This window comes from Malus sylvestris, chromosome 16 (assembly GCF_916048215.2).
Source record: "Malus sylvestris chromosome 16, drMalSylv7.2, whole genome shotgun sequence".
Lineage (NCBI taxonomy): Eukaryota > Viridiplantae > Streptophyta > Magnoliopsida > Rosales > Rosaceae > Malus > Malus sylvestris.
The window spans coordinates 2560720-2580000 of NC_062275.1; the positions used below are offsets into that span (position 1 = coordinate 2560720).

At 37.1% G+C, this 19281-nt stretch overlaps 2 protein-coding genes across 3 annotated transcripts; both read left to right on the plus strand.

The window, feature by feature from the left end:
* The first annotated feature begins 410 nt into the window (after positions 1-410).
* Positions 411-7299, plus strand: LOC126608783 (zinc finger protein BRUTUS-like). 2 transcript variants are annotated; one of them, XM_050276775.1, is made up of 15 exons: positions 411-943; positions 1195-1404; positions 1485-1679; positions 1780-2108; positions 2594-2819; positions 3134-3190; positions 3449-3617; positions 3739-4971; positions 5172-5343; positions 5441-5662; positions 5756-5893; positions 6306-6540; positions 6683-6742; positions 6825-6896; positions 6994-7299. In XM_050276775.1, exons 1-15 carry the CDS (start codon positions 656-658, stop codon positions 7132-7134), a joined length of 3747 nt encoding a protein of 1248 aa, XP_050132732.1. In that variant the 5' UTR covers positions 411-655; the 3' UTR covers positions 7135-7299. The 2 variants fall into 2 exon arrangements, with proteins under 2 accessions (XP_050132732.1, XP_050132733.1); XM_050276776.1 differs by lacking the exon at positions 3134-3190 and having other exon boundaries at positions 412-943.
* A 1087-nt stretch (positions 7300-8386) lies between these two features.
* On the plus strand, positions 8387-13262 carry LOC126608804 (chaperone protein dnaJ 15-like). Its single transcript, XM_050276804.1, has 12 exons — positions 8387-8529; positions 8772-8977; positions 9854-9977; positions 10196-10278; positions 10347-10458; positions 10535-10639; positions 10834-10884; positions 11513-11602; positions 11733-11841; positions 11945-12093; positions 12185-12238; positions 12769-13262. The coding sequence occupies exons 2-12, from the start codon at positions 8847-8849 to the stop codon at positions 13006-13008; spliced, it is 1248 nt and encodes a 415-aa protein (XP_050132761.1). The 5' UTR covers positions 8387-8529; positions 8772-8846; the 3' UTR covers positions 13009-13262.
* Positions 13263-19281: the final 6019 nt, after the last annotated feature.

Genomic DNA, 19281 nt, shown 5'->3' on the forward strand with positions numbered 1-19281 from the left:
CACTTTATGTGTGCCCATACGCTGGTATCAATATTATTAAAAATGAACCCTTAACCTGTCTCTATGATAAGATCTACCTTGGCTACCTGATTTTATCCATCACTGAGTGGATGCTTACGTGGTCAAAACGACAAACCATGTACACGTGATGGTGCTACCTGTATGATATTATCCATCACTGAGTGGATGCTTACGTGGTCAAAACGACAGTCCATGTACACAGTCCAAAACCGCCGTGGTGGTGGCTTACTCACGCGTGGAGGGCACGTGTAATATATAATTGTTTCTCCTCCCGACAACTATTGTACTCGTCATCATTCTCCTCAAACTTGTATATTTATGACAACAACCCTAAAGTATAACCTCAGTCTCATTAATGACCCCTACCTATAAAACACGGTGGCCAGTTCGCGACGTGGACAACTATAAAATGTCCCCTCCCTTATCTTCTTGCAAGGCGTTGAACGTTCTCGTGCTCTCGCCCGTCCCGTCCTCCTCGCACAATCAGAACCACCATAAACGAGCGCGCGTGTATGTCTGCATTTTGGTGAGCCGACCAGATTCCCCAAATCTAGCAGCACAGGAATCCCTAGGGTTTATGGAAATCTGAATCGGTAATCACATTCCCAAATTTACGACGTGTTGGTATCTATAAATGGCGGCACCATTTCCTGGCGGTGGAGGTGTGGCGGTAATGGCTGGACCCTTAGCCCCGCTCGATCCTTCTCCGTCCAAGACTTGCCTGAAGAGCTCGGCTCACAAGTCGCCGATCCTCATCTTCTTGCTGTTTCACAAGGCTATTCTCTCCGAGCTCGACGGCCTCCACCGAGCCGCCATGGCCTTCGCCACCAGCGAAGGCTCCGCCGCTGGAATTCAGCCCTTGCTGGAGGGCTACCGCTTCCTCCGCGCTATTTATAAGCACCATTGCAAGGCCGAGGACGAGGTGTGTTTGTGGTTTGACTCTGGCCTGTGACACTGTATGCTTGTAGCATTCCAGTTGTTTCAGATTTCAATTTTGTAGAGAATTTGGTGATTAGTGTTAGTATTATTGGTTTAATTATTCATCGTCTATGCGTTATGTAACTATTTAACTACATTTTATGGTAGTGATGGTTATACTTGCTCAATTTTGAGGTTGTAGATTATGCACAAACTGTTTAGGTAGTAAAAATTGATGGATTGGGGCTTTTTCAGGTCATATTTCCAGCTCTAGATATACGGGTGAAGAATGTGGCTCGAACGTATTCTCTTGAACACGAGGGAGAGAGCGTTCTTTTCGATCAACTGTTTGAGCTGCTAGACTCCGATAAACAAAATGAGGAGAGCTACCGGAGAGAGTTGGCTTCTTGTACTGGAGCCATCCAAACATCAATCAGCCAGCATATGTCCAAGGAAGAGGAACAGGTATTTGTTTCATCCCCTCGTTAACTTTACATGATTTTCGCCATTGTTCAACAAATGCTGAGTTTTATTGAATTTGGCAGGTCTTCCCTTTGCTTATTGAGAAGTTTTCATTCGAGGAGCAAGCTTCCTTGGTGTGGCAGTTTCTGTGTAGTATTCCTGTTAACATGATGGCAGAATTTCTTCCGTGGCTCTCTTCCTCCATATCATCCGACGAACATCAGGATATGCGCAAGTACTTGAGCAAAGTAATACCAGAAGAGAAGCTTCTGCAGCAGGTGAGGGTTGCTTTTCACGGCATATCATTTCAAGTTGTTTATTAGAGAAAGAAATATATGTTTTGCTGACCTTAGGTTTTTTTTTTTTTATGATGCGGAGGTTGTATTTGCCTGGATGGAAGGGGAAAATGTTTCACAGGGCAAAGGTAATTCCGAGGGGCAATTTCAAGATTCTGTAAATAAGGGGAAGTGCGCGTGCGAATCTTCCAGGACTTGTAAAAGGAAACGTGTGGACGTACAATCTGATAATTCCAGCACCATGGTTTCGAATCCTATAGATGAAATACTTTTTTGGCACAATGCTATAAAAAGAGAGTTAAGTGACATAGCTGAGGCCGTCAGGAGGATAAAACTTTTTGGAGATTTTTCTGATTTGTCTGCATTCAACAAGAGGTTGCAGTTCATTGCAGAAGTTTGTATTTTCCATAGGTATGGTTTTTGGCCTTGTCTGTTCCTTTGATATTCTTCTTGTTGCGAAATGACATACTCCTAATGCATTGAATTCTTTGCTTCGACATCTTATATTATGACCAAGGACAACTAGTAGGGGCCATCAGTCAGTCTGCATAATGGATTAGCTTGAACCGCGTTTTGCCACCTCTTGTGCCTATTTTAATCAAATCGTGTTAATTACTAAAATGTTCAGTTCCATGAGTTATGCAAGGTTATGATTTTTGAGACGATAACTTGTTGTTGTGTATACTTTAGTATCTTGTAATTTTAAGTTTCAATAGATCATATGTTCTGTGCCATCATGGGTTATGTGCAGTTGAATTCTTTTTGGGTTCATAACTGTGAACGAACACTAGACATCGGTGCTGTATAAAGACTTGTATGAATCAAATGCTTTACGTACTTGGTATCTTATGATTGCCTACGTATTATGAGATGAGTTTCTCTTGACTTCACTGCAGCATTGCTGAGGACAAAGTTATATTCCCTTCTCTAGATGCAGAACTCAATATTGCTCACGAGCATGCAGAAGAAGAAATTCAATTTGACAAGCTTAGGTGCCTCATGGAAAGCATCCAGAGAGCAGGAGCTAACTCATCCACTTCTGAATTTTATATGAAGTTATGCTCTCATGCTGATCAGATAATAGATGGCATACTGAAGCACTTCCAGAATGAGGAACTTCAGGTGCGTGCTGTTTCCACTTCCAATATGACAATGAGCTGACCTGCCTAAGAGAGGGAGAGAATAGCTAACCTATTTTTCACATTCCTAAGATCATAGTCAAATAAGTAGAGAGCAAGTTATAGGAAAGTAACTTTCCTATTTGTTTCATGAATTCGTTTAAAGGAAAGTTGTGGGCACCATGGAAATCAGTTCTCCCACCTGACATAATTTTTTTTCTGCAATTTTTATAAGTTTTGTGAGAGAGGAAAAGAAACATTCTAAAATTATCTCTGATAAGTTGATAATAAGTTCCCTGCATCTTTCTTGTTGTCCAGACTAGAGTATTTGAAAGCTTCAAGGATTTTATCCTGAAAACCGAACATACAAGAAAAGTAATTTTCTTTTCCGTTCTTATATCTGGAAAGCTAGATGCTTTAGGTATTTTGTTAGACAAATGCATGAATATGATAATTTAGTTTCCAATTCTAGACATCGGTTTTACATTTGTTAAAATAGTTTATTTGAGAGTGTTGTGACTGTGAGCAGTGTCTAGGGTGCCTTAACAATGTTGTTATTCTGATTCAGCGTTTACTCTGTTCAAGCATATTTGTTCTGCTCAAATGTCATCTTATGAGTACATTGCATTTTAGGTCCTTCCACTTGCTCGTAAGCATTTTAGCCCCAAAAGACAGAGGGATCTTATGTATCAAAGCTTATGCATGATGCCCTTGAAGTTGATTGAGTGTGTCTTGCCATGGTTGGTAGGATCGCTTACTGAAAAGGAAGCAAGTTCCTTTCTTCAAAATCTTCGAATAGCAGGTTCCTCCTGAGTTATCAAATTATTACTATTGTTATTTTTATTCCAGCAAATGTTGTGTTCTCCTTGCTATTTGCATAATCTTGTATACCTGTTCTAACTACCAAGGTTATCGTAATGCAGCTCCAGCATCAGATTCAGCACTGGTTACTCTTTTTTCTGGCTGGGCATGCAAAGGTCATTCTGCAAACATTTGTTTGTCTTCAAGTGCAATCAGTTGTCCTCCAAGGACATTGAGTGTAACCGAAGAAGACAGTAGCTATAAGTCACTCTGTTTGTGCACCTCTATGTATTCTGCTAAGGAAAGGCCTTTGTGCAATCAAATAGATGGAGCAGATGATAATCTAAGGCCAGTCAAGAGCGTAAGCTCAGTATCAGAAACTTTTGCTTGCCAGCCTATAGAAAGTATAAATACCCTTCAAAGTTCTAGCAGTAACCAGACATGCTGTGTCCCAGGGTTAGGAGTAAATGACTGTAGCTTAGGAGTGGGTTCTCTTACTCCGGCAAAATCTCTGCGTGGCTTATCTTTTAATCCTTCTACTCTTCCGCTCAACTCCAGTCTTTTTAACTGGGAAACAGATACCAGCTCTACTGACGCTAGTAGTACAACACGACCTATTGATAACATATTTAAGTTCCATAAAGCTATACGTAAGGACTTGGAGTATTTGGATGTTGAATCTGGAAAGCTTAATGGTTGTAATGATGCTTTTATTAGGCATTTTACTGGTAGGTTTCGTTTGTTATGGGGTCTATATAGAGCTCATAGTAATGCAGAGGACGATATTGTATTTCCAGCATTAGAAGCCAAAGAGACTCTTCATAATGTTAGCCATGCTTACACTCTGGATCACAAGCAGGAAGAGAAACTGTTTGAGGATATTTCTTCTGTTCTTTCTGAACTTTCACAACTTAATGAATTGATGAGTATTGGAAATGTGTCTAATGATTCAACTCGAAGTAGCTTGGATTCTTTCAAGTGTGATGATACGCTGAGAAAGTACAATGGACTAACCACGAAACTTCAGGGCATGTGCAAATCCATAAGAGTGACATTGGATCACCATGTTTTCCGCGAAGAACTTGAACTGTGGCCATTGTTTGATAAACATTTTTCTGTGGAAGAACAAGATAAAATTGTTGGTAGAATAATTGGTACTACAGGAGCAGAGGTTCTTCAATCAATGTTGCCGTGGGTAACGGATGCTCTTACTCAGCAAGAGCAAAATAAACTGATGGAAACATGGAAGCAAGCAACCAAAAATACTATGTTCAGTGAGTGGCTTAATGAATGGTGGGATGGAACTCCAGCTGCATCTTCCCATACAGAAACACCAGAAAGTTGCACATCTTTAGGTCTGTATGATACTTTTCTTACTGCTGTCTAGTTACAAATTGTCCAGAATCTACTTTTATGGTTATTTGAAAGAAATTGCTGAGGTATGATTTTGATAAATGCGTAGTCATTACTTCTTGAAATCTATAAGATTCTATTGTGTAGTAGATATTACATTTATGTAAAAACTTTCTCATGCCCTTTAAATCTACTGTTTCAGGTGCAGAGGCCTCTGAAAGCTTCGAACATACTGATGACACATTTAAACCAGGATGGAAAGATATATTTAGGATGAATCAGAATGAGCTTGAATCAGAAGTAAGAAAAGTTTCTCGGGATTCAACTCTTGATCCAAGAAGAAAAGCATATCTGCTTCAAAATCTAATGACCAGGTATGTTCATGTTTAATTATTTCACGAACACTTATCTTCAGCCTTGTAAATCCATGCTACATTTCACTTGTCCTGATCAAGTAATGGGTCATGATAGTCGATGGATAGCTTCTCAGCAGAAGTCACCTCAAGCATCTGCAATCGAAGGTTCAAATGGTGAAGATTTGGTTGGATGTTCACCGTCATTTCGTGATTCAGAGAAACAAGTGTTTGGATGTGAGCATTATAAAAGAAATTGCAAATTCCGTGCTGCTTGCTGTGGCAAGTTATTTACATGTAGGTTCTGCCATGATAACGTGAGCGACCATTCAATGGATCGGTAACTATATACTCTTCATTTCTTTATCTTCTATTGGACATTTTGTTAGTGAATGGACATTGCTCATTCATGTTTATTTTGATTAATTTGCAGGAAGGCTACATCTGAAATGATGTGCATGCGCTGCTTGAAAATTCAGCCTGTTGGACCAGTCTGCACAACACCTTCCTGTAATGGATTCTCGATGGCACAGTACTATTGTAGTGTTTGCAAGTTTTTTGATGATGAAAGGTGCATACTTCGGTCAGAACTTTTCCTCCAAATGAAACTAGGTTATGTTAATTTGGATTCTCAAGATTCATCATTTTTAGATGGGTAGTGCTATACACACACCCCATTTTACCTCTCACACACCCTTGTTAACTTTTTGTCCATTGATCTTCTTCAATTCATTCAATCAGACGGCTGGAAATTGAGAAGGGTGTATGAGAGGTAAAAATGGGTGTGTAGATAGCACCACCCTTTTATACATAAACTGATGGAACGCTAACTTTGCTGGTGGGGAAGTCTGGGTTGGAGTCAAACATAGACGTATACTATACACCTTTATCATTTAGTGCTCTAGGTGTTGCTTCTTATTTATGAATCTAGAATTTTGATTGCAAATTTGGGTTTCTCACCTCATCTTTTTCGGTTATATCAGGACTGTTTATCATTGTCCTTCCTGCAATTTATGTCGTGTTGGGAATGGACTTGGTATCGACTTCTTTCATTGCATGACGTGCAATTGTTGCCTGGGGATGAAGTTACTGGATCACAAATGCAGGGAAAAAGGTCTTGAAATAAACTGTCCCATCTGCTGCGACTTTTTGTTTACCTCAAGTGCAACTGTGAGAGCTCTTCCTTGTGGCCATTACATGCATTCAGCTTGCTTCCAGGTTTTTTTTTCCTTCTCTTGTTCCTCTTGAGCTTCTTTCCTTCGTTCCTACTTCCGTTTTACTCCAAATTTATCTCTAGTTAAGGGACCATTGTTCGAGGAAAGATCAATATGTAATTGTGTTCCCCAATCCATCATGTCAGGCATACACTTGCAGTCACTACATCTGCCCAATCTGTAGCAAATCTATGGGAGATATGGCGGTAACGATCTACCTTTTTGTTTGAATGATGGGAACTCCCCTCTGCAAGCCTGTAACCTATAAAGATTTTGACTGCCTTGCAGGTTTATTTTGGCATGCTTGATGCGCTACTGGCTTCCGAGGAACTCCCAGAAGAATACAGGGATCGCTGTCAGGTAAATTATCAGACGCTTTTCTCCCATTTGTTGTGTTGTCCCCTTATCATCTCCATTGTCCCAAGGAAAGCGACTGATTTTTGGTATACTGCTCCAGGACATACTGTGCAACGACTGTGATAGGAAGGGGACGGCGCCGTTCCACTGGCTGTACCATAAGTGCGGGACTTGTGGATCCTATAACACCAAGGTTATCAGGGTAGACTCCAACTCCCACTGCTTAACATCACACAACTGATGGCTTATGGACTTGCCATGTTTTCCAACGAGCGTGTAAATACATTTTCCTGGAGAATGACTTAAATGAAACGGGCACATCAAAGCAGTCGAATACCATTACAACCCACACGTGGCTTTGTAAATTATGTGCACCACTATAGCTAATTCAATTTAACTTTGGCCATCGTTGATGTTCACATAAAAAGTGAAAATGGAAAGCATTTAGACTGGATGGACCTTGCAAATGAGTTAGGACTCGTTTGAATGTAGTTTTAAAATGACTGAAAACGCTTTTAGAGAAAATGTTTTTTGGTTTCAAAAGATGTGCTTCTTCTAGAAAGCACTTTAAGTGTTTTTCCAAAATTTACTTGCACTTCTACTAAAAATTGATTCTAAAAATATTTCCACTAAAAACGCTTTTACACTTTAAAAGCACATTCAAACGAGCTCTTAAACTACATCTCTATAATTTGCTTAGCGTGGGCTGGGCCGGCCAAACCAATTAAAAAGTGTGATGCCTCTATCTTTCTCCAATATTCAAAGTTGCCATTGTGCAAAAACCCTTTTAACTCTTAAGGAAATTAACGAAAAGTTCAAGAAAACTTTAGTTTTAATGAAAAATGACAAATAAAATGGGATGAATAATACAAAAAAAAAAAAAGTGATTTTTCATTAAAAGTGAACAGTTTATATGAATGTTTCATTGTTCTGTTAAAACTCCTTTAATTTTTTTGCTTCACCCCTAAAGTAATACTTCATTGTTTGCGTGCAGTTTAATATTTTACATAAACCAAGGAATATTTTTTAGCAATTTACCAGAGTTTGATGTTGGATAGTCCGTCTGCTTCTGTCAAAATTTTATTCTTTTTTTGATATTTTATCCAAAGTAAACAAGGTAAACAAAATACCTTGCCTAATACAAAATCTGGAAGAACAAATTAATAGGGGCAATCAACGGGAAAAATCACTTTTTGATATTTATTTAATATGAGATTGTAATATTGTTTGCCACGCATCTATTAAGGATGGTGTCCCCTACTAACTCGAAAATTTAAACATGTTTAAATATGATCTCTGCATGAGGTGATAATAAATTTATCGAAATATTCTTTATACAACTAATTACTTTATGTTGTTAAAGTCTAGTTGTTCTTTATTTTTTTGTACATCTTTGAAATTGAATAAATAATTGTTTTAGATATTAAATAGACAAAAATACCCTTGGATTTAAGATGGCGATTGCACACCCATTAAAGATCAGGTGATGTTTGTGTAAATTCCTTTAAAAAATTAAAATAAAATAAATAAATAAAACAGGGGAAAACTGCAAGGGGAAGACAGGGCAAGTGTGTTGGCTTTGGGTCTTCTCCAGCTCCCTCAAGCTCTGCCTCTCTCTCACACACACGCGAAAATGGTACAAAACCCTAATTTATCTTTTTCTTTCTCTCTTTCTTTCAGCTATTAGGCCTCATTTGGATTAGATCAAATTTTTGTTCCAATCCCTTGACCTGTTCGCCATAGAAATTCTCACCCCACTCTTCATTTCCCGAGATCAGAAAAAGAGAGAGCGATCCAATACGACTTTGAATTGCGCGCTTCGGCGACCAAAAGTTGCAATTTTACTATTGTTTTTCAATTCGATTCTTCCATGATTAGACCAACTCGGCTGCTTCGGAGGAGATTGCTCTAATTTCCAGATTGTAAAGTAGAATTTTCTTTGGAGAGAGAGAGATGGGGACGAATTCGAAATTGGAAGGGACGTCGGCGCCGGCGATACGGCGGGACCCCTATGAGGTGCTGTGCGTTTCGAGGGATTCGACTGATCAGGAGATTAAAACCGCTTACAGAAAGCTTGCTCTCAAGTAAGTTCAATTCCCTTTATTTGTTTAATTCAAATGCTCGGTTTTATTCATGATTATTGTAGGTTTAGTGTTTGATTTCAGCTCAGTGAGGAATTAGGATATTGTTACTACGATCAAGATTATAGGCAAGAGTGACATATGTTCAAACTCGAGCTTTCGAACATGTGCCGAAAATGTGGTTTGGTGTGTGGAATTTTTATTGTTTGTGGTGGCTGTGTATTGCGTTTTGTTAAAGGTGATTGATTTGATTTTGTAAGTCTTTATTCTAGTCTTGTTAAGCCATTTTTGCTTGGAGTTCATCTTCACCATTCGAGCTGTGTTAATAATTTGTTTATCGTAGAGAAATGATTGTGCCATAGAAAGTGGGAATTGAGCTGCCTTACCATGTTTTTAATCCTTCTGCGGGATCTGTCAGTATCTACTGGTTAAAATTGGAACTAGAATTATTTAGAAACATATACGTTATGCAGAAAGAATCAGATGTCCATGCTGTGTTTGCTGTGTGGTGCCCCATGCATGCATGTATCTATGTCAATGCCTCAAAGACGATGAACAATCTTGAATGCCAAGTGAATTTTAGCATCAGCAGATGTAATTGTTACTTGATGCCGAAAAGCTCCCTCCCTCACTCTCCCTCACTCATTAATCTTGCATTTTTTCCCTTGATAGATGTAAAACGACCCCAATTCATGAAAGTAACCATGATTCTACGCAACGTTTTCTTGTTTTTGTTGTTTCACATAGTTTTATTGCATATGATCATTATAATGTGATGAAAGTACACATGACCGTTCATTCAGCGTGATGTTAATAACTAGAGTGCTACTCTGAGACATATTTCATATACAATCTTGTTGTGAACCAAATTATGAAAAGGTATCATCCAGACAAGAATACCAACAATCCTGAAGCTTCAGAACATTTCAAGGAGGTTGCATTTTCGTATAGCATCTTGTCGGATCCAGAGAAAAGGAGGCAGTACGACAATGCAGGGTTTGAGGTGCTTTTTTAATTTAGCTCACTATTCTATCCCATCCCTCTCCCCAAACCCACAATAAGCATATATACTGCTGAGTAGATTCTTGATTTCATTTGTTTGGGTCTACCGTGTAATTTTAAGGAATGCATCAGTCAATACTTCTATTCAGATTTGACTTTTGTAAATTACATTCATTTGTCTACATGGAGTTTGAATTTTAATTGTTTATGTTGTTTCAGGCTCTTGATGCGGATGCCATGGACATGGAAATTGACTTGTCAAACCTGGGGACTGTCAATACAATGTTTGCTGCTTTATTCAGGTAATATATTGTTAGATATTTGTGTGGGTTTCGGATCATTGTCTTTTGATAATCATTTTATTTTATAGCAAGTTGGGTGTCCCTATCAAGACTACAATTTCTGCCAATGTACTTGAAGAAGCTCTTAATGGTACAGTTACAGTCAGACCTCTCCCAATTGGAACTTCAGTTAGTGGAAAGGTGCTGTTTCGTTCGTATCACTATGAAACAGTAGTGGATTTGGTGCATTTTTTACATATTTTGTGATTTGCTGCAGGTGGAAAAACAGTGTGCTCACTTTTTTGGTGTAACAATCAGTGAGCAACAAGCCGAATCGGGGATTGTAGTTAGAGTTACCTCAACTGCACAAAGCAAATTTAAGGTGCATAGATATACATATATATTATACACACACACACGCACACACACATGTATCCAATCGATATACTGATACATATATCCTTTTCTGCATCCTGTTGATGACGATGTACCATGAAGCATCTATTCAATGTAAATGCTTTGTTGATATTACTAGGACCCTTACTTACATTTCAATCAAATCGTTGTGATGTGCAGTTACTTTATTTCGAGCAAGATGTCCATGGTGGTTATGGTTTAGCCTTACAGGTACTTCATATTATTCTCCGATGCTTCACCTCATTTCTTTTTTATAATCATGTTTGAAATCCATTGGAGTAAATTGCCTGAAATCATTTGAGATTTAAACATAAACGGTTGGCTTCTACTTGTCTGCTTTAGTGTGCCGACAATACACATGCACACACAACTTGAACGGATCTAGTGGTCACCGAACCTCTTTTGAACCTGTTATGAAAAGTAATTTTAACCGGCCATGATCTTGTCATGAACAATCTCCCCATGTTTGACTTAAGCAACGTATGTTCAAGTAAGCCCTTTTAAGAAAACTTACGAGAAAAGGGAAACTTTAGGGTGTTTCTGAGATAGATAATGTCTATATAGGTGTTGCGCTGCATTATTCTACAATGCATTTTATCCAGACCAGTCCACTGATTAACGTCTTATTTCTAAGCTATTTTAATTTTTTATGTGTGTTATAATTTGCTTTGTAGCAAGTCACAATTCAATGTTACAGCATCGTTTCTTTTCTTTTCTTTTCATGACTGGATTAGGTATCAATTACTATGTGTTTGTTTTGTCAATACCAGCTATGTTCTAATTTGTGGCACTTGCACATGGATATAGGAAATATGATCGTTATTGCTTCTATGTACAGGAAGATAGTGAGAAGACAGGCAAAATAACGTCTGCAGGGATGTATTTTCTGCATTTTCAAGTATACAGAATGGATTCGACTTTGAATGCGGTATGCAGGACACTGGTTTTTCTTTTCTTAAAGTTTGTTTCCTGCTGTTTCTGGATGGGCCTGAGAAGTGGCGATTTAGTAGATTTCTATTTATGGCTCAAAATGATGTTGTATGGTTTTAATGGTGCAGTTGGCTATGGCAAAGGACCCTGAAGCTGCTTTCTTTAAGAGGTTGGAAGGTCTTCAACCTTGTGAGGTTTCAGAACTAAAAGCTGGCACTCATATATTCGCTGTTTATGGTCTGAACTTTGATTTGGTCCCTTGTTCTTTTGCTTTTTGGGGTTAACTCTGTCATAAATTGTTGGTCATTCTGTTGTTTAACCTCCACTGATATTTCTTCAGGAGACAATTTTTTTAAGACTGCTACCTATACAATTGAGGCACTTTGTGTAAGGTCATACGAGGATACGACGGAGAAGCTTAAAGAGATTGAGGCTCAGATTTTAAGAAAGAGAAATGAACTTCGTCAATTTGAGACAGAGTACAGGAAGGTATTGGTCTGGATTTTCTTGGCTGTGGCTTGTAATAGGAATTGATCATGTTTAATGTTTATGTTTACAAGTTTTCTGTAATGTTATGTAGGCATTGCAACGCTTTCAAGAAGTGACCAACAGATACACCCAAGAAAAGCAATCTGTAAGTTTTGTGCATAGTTCTCATCATTTGTAAATTATAACACACTGCTAAGCATGGATGCATTCATAAACATACTCATTATTAACATGAAATTTTTAGTACGTGTGAACAACTTTTTTACTTCTTTTCTTTACCGAGTCTAGATTCTAGGCCAGGTTTTGGGTTTCAGTTAAAAGAAAAAACCATCAATGAAGTTTGATGGTAGTGTCTAAGCAGCCTCTCAGATGTCAATTTGAGCAAAGCATTACTTTCGGAAAAATGTGTAGCAGCCTTCCTCTCATCACCACTCGAATACTTTCAAACTCCATGATCTGATGTGGTTGGCCCTCGCCAGTTGGTCTGGTTTTCCCAATCCTCGCCAGCTGGTCTGGTTTTAATGGAATTTGAGGGACATAGTCTCTAGGTTTAAAGTTCACCCCTCTATGTTTTAATCAATGGAGACTCTGTTGCTATCATCTCATATCTAAACTATCCCTTTCTTTCTTCCGTATTTGTTTTCTGATTGGATCTTATAATTCTACTTAAATCAGGTAGATGAGCTGCTGAAACAGAGAGACCATATCCATTCTTCTTTCACTATCACCAGGACAAACAGTATCATCGTGGGTGGTGGTAGTGGTATGGCTAACGGCAGCACTAGCAAAAATCCTGGCGAGGATTCAAAGGCGGAGAGCCCAGTGGAAGATGGAGGCTCTGACGGGAAGGATAAGTCGGGTAAAAAGAAATGGTTCAATCTTAACCTCAAAGGATCAGATAAAAAACTTGGTTGAGAATCCGTCCGTCTGGAATATTTTTTATTATTTGAGATGTTTCAATATCCATTCGTGTCAAATGCTTGCGCAGTTCTGTTGCGTAGAGGCTCGTCTTCTATCGTCTTTTCTTCGAAATTTATCTCTTATAGGTTGCCCCATTGTTCTTGGTGTTATCATATGTTGTAGTTTTGCTTCTGTAAAATGTGCCAGTTAGAAAATACATCTGTATAAATTATTAATTTTCATAACCCTTAAGTCTCATGAATTATCCATGTTTATTCACCATTTCATTTCAGACATGTAAATTTCCGCTGATTCAGTTGGTAAGGGTGTGTTCGTGGTTAACCTCTAATCCAAGTTCTATCCCACGCTATTAGTAGTTTTCGTTGGTATGCTGTTTGTAAATTCCTACGTAAATTCATATCGGTGGTAGCTGGCAATTAGGTATCACACATAAGTCCTTTCAACTTAAGGTTGTGTGTATGCCGTGGTGCTTATGGTAAAAATAGCCAATTTCTTCCAAAACTTTATTGTGTATGAGTTGTGACTTGTGAGTAGGAATTTGGGCCTACTAATAAAAATTGCATTTCATAATTTGTTTTCTATAAAAAATGTAAATAGCAGAGATTATTTATGCTCATGCATGGTTGGTGCTGTGCTAATGCATGGCCCATGAGAGGGTATTTAGTTAAGGCACTTTTTACACAAGTATAAAATTATCTATAAATTTTATTTTAGTTTCATCCGACCTTACGCTTGTCTAACAAATGTAAAAACCGACATAATCAATCAAGCATCCTACCGAAATTTCTCTCAATAACACTTCATAGAATACAATTGAATCAATCAACAAATATTGGTTTAAACAACCAGTGGCTGAGCCAGTTAAAGCTTAGGAGGGTCCAACAAATGTAATTTGCTCATAGATGAGGGTCCAACACTTAATTTCATACTTTCATTCTTTGCCTCTTAATCAAATAAAAGATATTTAATTTCAAGTCCTCATACTCATATCCAATTACTTTTATTCAAATTCACACCCAAGTGTATAAGCATAATTATTTTCCATAATTGTTGTAAAGCGTCGTCTGCTATAATGTAATTAATTAAATCACAACGATATCAAGGTTGGAAACTTTGGAATATTTTTTATACTAAATAAGTTGATACTTATGATCATTCTTTAAGTAATTTTCATGTATAAGCTCAATTTATCCAAATTTAATAGTAATTTAAAATTGATCATATTTAACAAAATTTATAACTTCGACACTGTAAACAACCATGGAAAACGTTAATCTTTCCTTAAAATAAGGGACCACTAACAATAGTAAACAGAGTCTTAGGTTATCTGCGCGTGGACTATTTTAGATTGGCCAAAAACCAGCCACCTCAGGGAAACCTAATTAGCAAGCCAAGGATTCTTTCAAACTCCATTTTTAATCAAGCCAAAAGTTTGTCTTGACCGATGTTTTCAAGTCTACGGTTCAGAACTTTAGACAGATGCATCCACTTGGATCTTGTTTTTAATGAAAGCCATGAGAGTCGGACAAATTCCTGCAGAATTCATGGGATTGTTTATCCGAGTGTTCTTGCTTTAATTTAATTAAGCGGATCATGTATAGAATGTAGATTAGTAAATGCTTAAACCCATTTTCTAAGACCAAGTCCCACATGCCTACAAAAACTATTGGATCCTTTTATGTACATACATATGTATGTAAATACATATATATATCTTGTGCTAGATTCGATCCCCATGTTCAGGAACAGTAGGTTCTGAATAGTTGCCACCTTGTTTTATAACTTCATGTGGAGGTTTGCACCCAGGTTTGGAGAACACACTTGTATAGGGGTGTTTCAACCACATTGTTCGGAGAGCAATTCTTACAAAAATATTTTCTGTGTTTTCAATTTACTTGATCTCGCGTACACTTTTGTACTGAATGTGAGAACCGTCTACTACTAAATATCTCAAATTAGTTCACAATAAAAAAAAATTGAGGAAAATACAGTGGTCACTTCGTCAACGTGGATAGACTTGGTAGAACCCTAAGGTCATCTACAGTCAAGGGCTATAGGTCACATTTAGCCCTAAAATTGTCAAAATCAGACTCCAACCAAAGGACTAAAGAGAATCGAACTAGAAGAATCAGGTTAAGTTTGTCTCTAAAAAGTAGTAAAATATGAAGGGATATAAAATATAACTTTGCATGGTTGGAGATGGAAAAATTTAACCCTAAAGTCATCTTTAAAGTATTAATTTTTAGAAAGCTAAAATATATCTAAGGACTACGTTTAGCCGTCGTCCTGGAGATGGCCTAATGGCATTGAACTTGTGGCACAAGGTAGGGAGCAGTGATTCAGCAGAATTTAATGGAGAATTTTCAAATGTGTTTTTTGTCATGTCATGTGCAGGTGTCTCCCAGCTACACATGTTGTTTGGGTTATATGTTATTTGGGTGTGTTTTTTGTGTAGCCGTCTAGGTGTCTCTATTTCTCACATTTTTTTAACAAACATACCACATCGATTTTGTCTCATTGATTGACTAAAGTCCTTCTTCTCCAAACCATTCAAATTGTGGATTTTTAAAAAGAAAAACTAATTAAAACAGCTTGAAAACTTTGAGTTTTAATGATAAGGACAAAACAAAAGGTAAAGTAAATAGTACCATAATTGACTTTTTAATGTAAAAATATAATTTTTCGTTAAAGTAAATAGTACCGAGAATTTTTCGTTCAAATTCCTTTTTTAAAACCCTAAAGTTTGATGGACTTCATGTAGCAATGCTCTTAATTATTTTTATATAAAAAACATTCTAGACTGTAATAACCTAGGGTTTAGCTCTAATTAAGGTGGATTAATTAATAATGGTATGTATTAGTTAAATAATTGAGAGAGAGAGAGAGAGCCACTTCACAATTCACATGACTTAAAGCTAACTCCACCCAACCTTCACCATTATTTTATTAAAAAAAAAAAGAAGAAGTAGGTAGTGTCACTTAGAAGAGGTTCATTGAGTAACCCATATTGTTTGGAATTTCCTTTGAAAATTCCCTAAACATATCCATAAAAGGGATTTCCAAGTTGAAAACAAAGTCACACACATTGGGGTTATCTTTTTATCCTTTTTGGATCCTTCCAAAAGTAATGGTTGCAAAAAAGAAACAAAAATAAAGGTGATTAGAAAGTTAATGGGGTTTTTACATGATACGGGATCATGTCTTAAATACTAATCTCTCTTGTTTAATTGATACAATTGATGTTGTCTTGTCATTGGTTTAAGCACAACTAGGTGGGCCATGCTCGAGATTTAGGCAATCTTAAAATGATAATATTGGTATCATTTCAATCAACAACAAAACAAAAAAGCATGATTAAGGCCCTAAAATATGTTTTATATTTAGATGGTGGAAACCATTACAACATCAGGAACAAGAAACCCATTGTTAAGTGGACAGTTGTTAATTAATCAACATTAGTGATTGGACAATCCTCTCACCACCCTGACTACTAATTAACTTAAGCACTTCTTATTTGACAGACAGAGAGAGGGAGTTGCACCTTGTAGGTCCAATGTCACAAAACTTGGAAATTGAGGTGGTCCCAACGTGCCCTAATGTGCGCGGGCCCTGCCAGAGTTTGATCAACCAAGGAGATGCTGCTGCTTCACATGCCTAACCCTCCATCAGTGGAGAAACCCTTGTGCCTATGTCACCCGTCCTACAACATGCATTACATTACATTATATTTTAGCTTCCAGTTAAGCCATTGCTCGATCTCCCCTCTTGTGCAGCATGTTTGATCGGTGTTTCGACTTTTATGTCCAAATGTTTTTTTTTTCTTTTTCTTTTTCAATGAACATAAAAACTCCAAACCATGCATTGAAAGAGAAAAGCGTAGAACGTTATTTAAGAAAATGAGCTTTTTTTATACATAAATTGTAACATTCATTCAATTACTAGCGTTACGGTATGGTAATATTTATTTCTATTACAAAATGAAAGTCTCGGATTCAATTTTCATAAAGAGAGAGTCTAAGGGCTGGTTTGGTATTGCTGTGCTTTGAAAAAAAACTGCTGTGAGAATAAGCGGCTGTGCTGTGAGAATAAGCGGCTGTGAAATAAATCAGCAGAGTGTTTGGTAAACCTTTTTGTAAAAGTGCTTTTGGAAAAAAAGGCAGTCTGATAGTGGATCTTTTCATTAAAGGAGCACTGTAGTTTTATGTGCTTTGAAAAAAAGCCAGTTTTCCAAAGCTACAAATTGCAGCTTCAGCTTTTTCCTTTGATTTCAGCTTATTCTCACAGCAGCTTCCAAAATAAGCCATTTTTTTTAAGTTTACCAAACACCAAAAACACTCCCAGCTTTTTTTCAAAGGAGCTTTTTTTAAAATCACCTCAACCCCAAACTGGGGCTAAATGTACTCAGTATCTCCTAGTAAACATTAAGAAAAAGAAATAGCATAGTCCTTTTGGATGGAAGACAGTTCACTTGCAAAGTTACAAGGTGAAGCTACAAACCCTAGCGATATGAACTGAACTCTTCAACTTTATAGTACAGACATGCATGTAAATGAGAAGGTCGCCTCGGGACGTACAAGGTGAGCCCCATTTCTTGAGAACCCCAGCTAGTTGGCGTGGTTTTGCTAACTCTCCCCTTAAGTGTGACTCGAAACTCAAAGTGACTGATAGATGAGTGAGGACAACCCAAAGGTTACAAAATCATTGGATCCAATTAATAAAGCAAAAAAGGTGTTAGGTTTAATTAGTGGAAATGCATCATTTCCAACTAATTAATGCAGAGATATTCCCGATCCCAAGTCCTAAATCAATGTGCAGTAGTAATTTAGTACAATAATTCATAACAACCCCGGTGTGAAGATTTCAGAGATTCATAAATCGTGTCCGTTTGTTATACATCGTGAGATCAGTTTTTATCAAGTGCTATTTGTATTCAATTTTTAAAAAAAAAATTTAAATAATTCATGACTACATGATGTATGATGTATGAATATGATTTATGAATTCCAAGAATCAAAAGAGGATCCTCATTCCGCCCTCCTCCTTATCAATGTACTCGTAACTCTTCTATGTTTCATGTTCGAGACTTCAGCATTATGGACCCACATAAAACTATACAGGAATGGCCCATCACAAGTCTCAACTGTCATCTCCTACCTGCTTGTACAAATTGGCATGCTCCTTTGATGAAGGAATCATCTCTCCTCTTAACAGACGAAATGAGTCGCTTGTGGAATCATTATTCAAATTTAATCAATAACTCTATTTCTTTTTCCCAATCTTTAGTTAGTAGAAAACTAAATAATTGAAAAACATTACTCGATTAATGAAAACGCTATCCAGTTATTAATTGTAATCAAACAAATAAAATGAACGTTATAATAGTCGTGATGATAATCAAATTGTTTGAAATTTTTTGCACAAATAATTCGTAAAAAACGATTATCAACTAAAAGTAATTAAGTTCATTTGATGTGATTGAAGCCCTCCCTATAAACAAAAGGGAAAATTTGAAATAGGTTCAATTTTATAAGTCTACTTTTGAAATAGATCCAATTTTTAATGACTTTTGACTTTTGAAATTGGTTCAATTTTTAGTTACTTTGTAGCATATCAAAAGACCCCTAAACAAAATGAAGTCTAGATATTTGCGTAGAGGGTGAACAAGTTAAATACCCATACGATACGATCAAACATGAATGATGGAGTGATTGACTTTTATTTACCTAAACATAGCATATCTAGGTCATATTTAAGCTTTGTAATGGCGCCTGTTGTTTTGTGGTATATAATATTAGTAATCATGATTGATTATCCAGACCACAAAACCAAAAAGAAAAACACATGATTAATTGTGAAATCTAACGGTCGAAAAAGAATGCAAGCTCTCACTCGAAAGGTGGTCCAGATGATGATGGGGTATATGAGATCGAGGGGATATTTCTTGTATGGGAAAATTTGACCGAGGAAATAGGAAAGAGGAGAAAGAAGAGAAAGACGAGACAAGGTGGGTCAGGTTTGGAGTTGTGATGAAGACTTATTAGGGTTAGGGTATATAGGCTGCTTTTGAAAATAATATATACTAATCACAAATTAAGCAACTTTATGCTCTTGAAGTGGGAGATTACGAAAGCCAACTTCTTGTCTGTCTTTATAATTTTCTCTCGTAGTTAGTAACTTAGTAAGATTCGCAGAGATCTCTAGCAAAGAAAAGTAAATCACATTCATTGATTATTCATTTGATTAATTACACTAATATGGATTTCAACG

Bases quoted from the DNA above. Each gene is read 5' to 3' on its own strand.
- LOC126608783 (XM_050276775.1), top strand. From the start codon at position 656: ATGGCGGCACCATTTCCTGGCGGTGGAGGTGTGGCGGTAATGGCTGGA. The intron at 2,109-2,593 runs GTATGGTTTTTG...ACTTCACTGCAG, and splicing joins GAAGTTTGTATTTTCCATAG to CATTGCTGAGGACAAAGTTA. The intron at 3,618-3,738 runs GTTCCTCCTGAG...ATCGTAATGCAG, and splicing joins TCAAAATCTTCGAATAGCAG to CTCCAGCATCAGATTCAGCA.
- LOC126608804 (XM_050276804.1), top strand. From the start codon at position 8,847: ATGGGGACGAATTCGAAATTGGAAGGGACGTCGGCGCCGGCGATACGG. The intron at 11,603-11,732 runs GTATGCAGGACA...TTAATGGTGCAG, and splicing joins TGGATTCGACTTTGAATGCG to TTGGCTATGGCAAAGGACCC. The intron at 12,094-12,184 runs GTATTGGTCTGG...AATGTTATGTAG, and splicing joins TTGAGACAGAGTACAGGAAG to GCATTGCAACGCTTTCAAGA.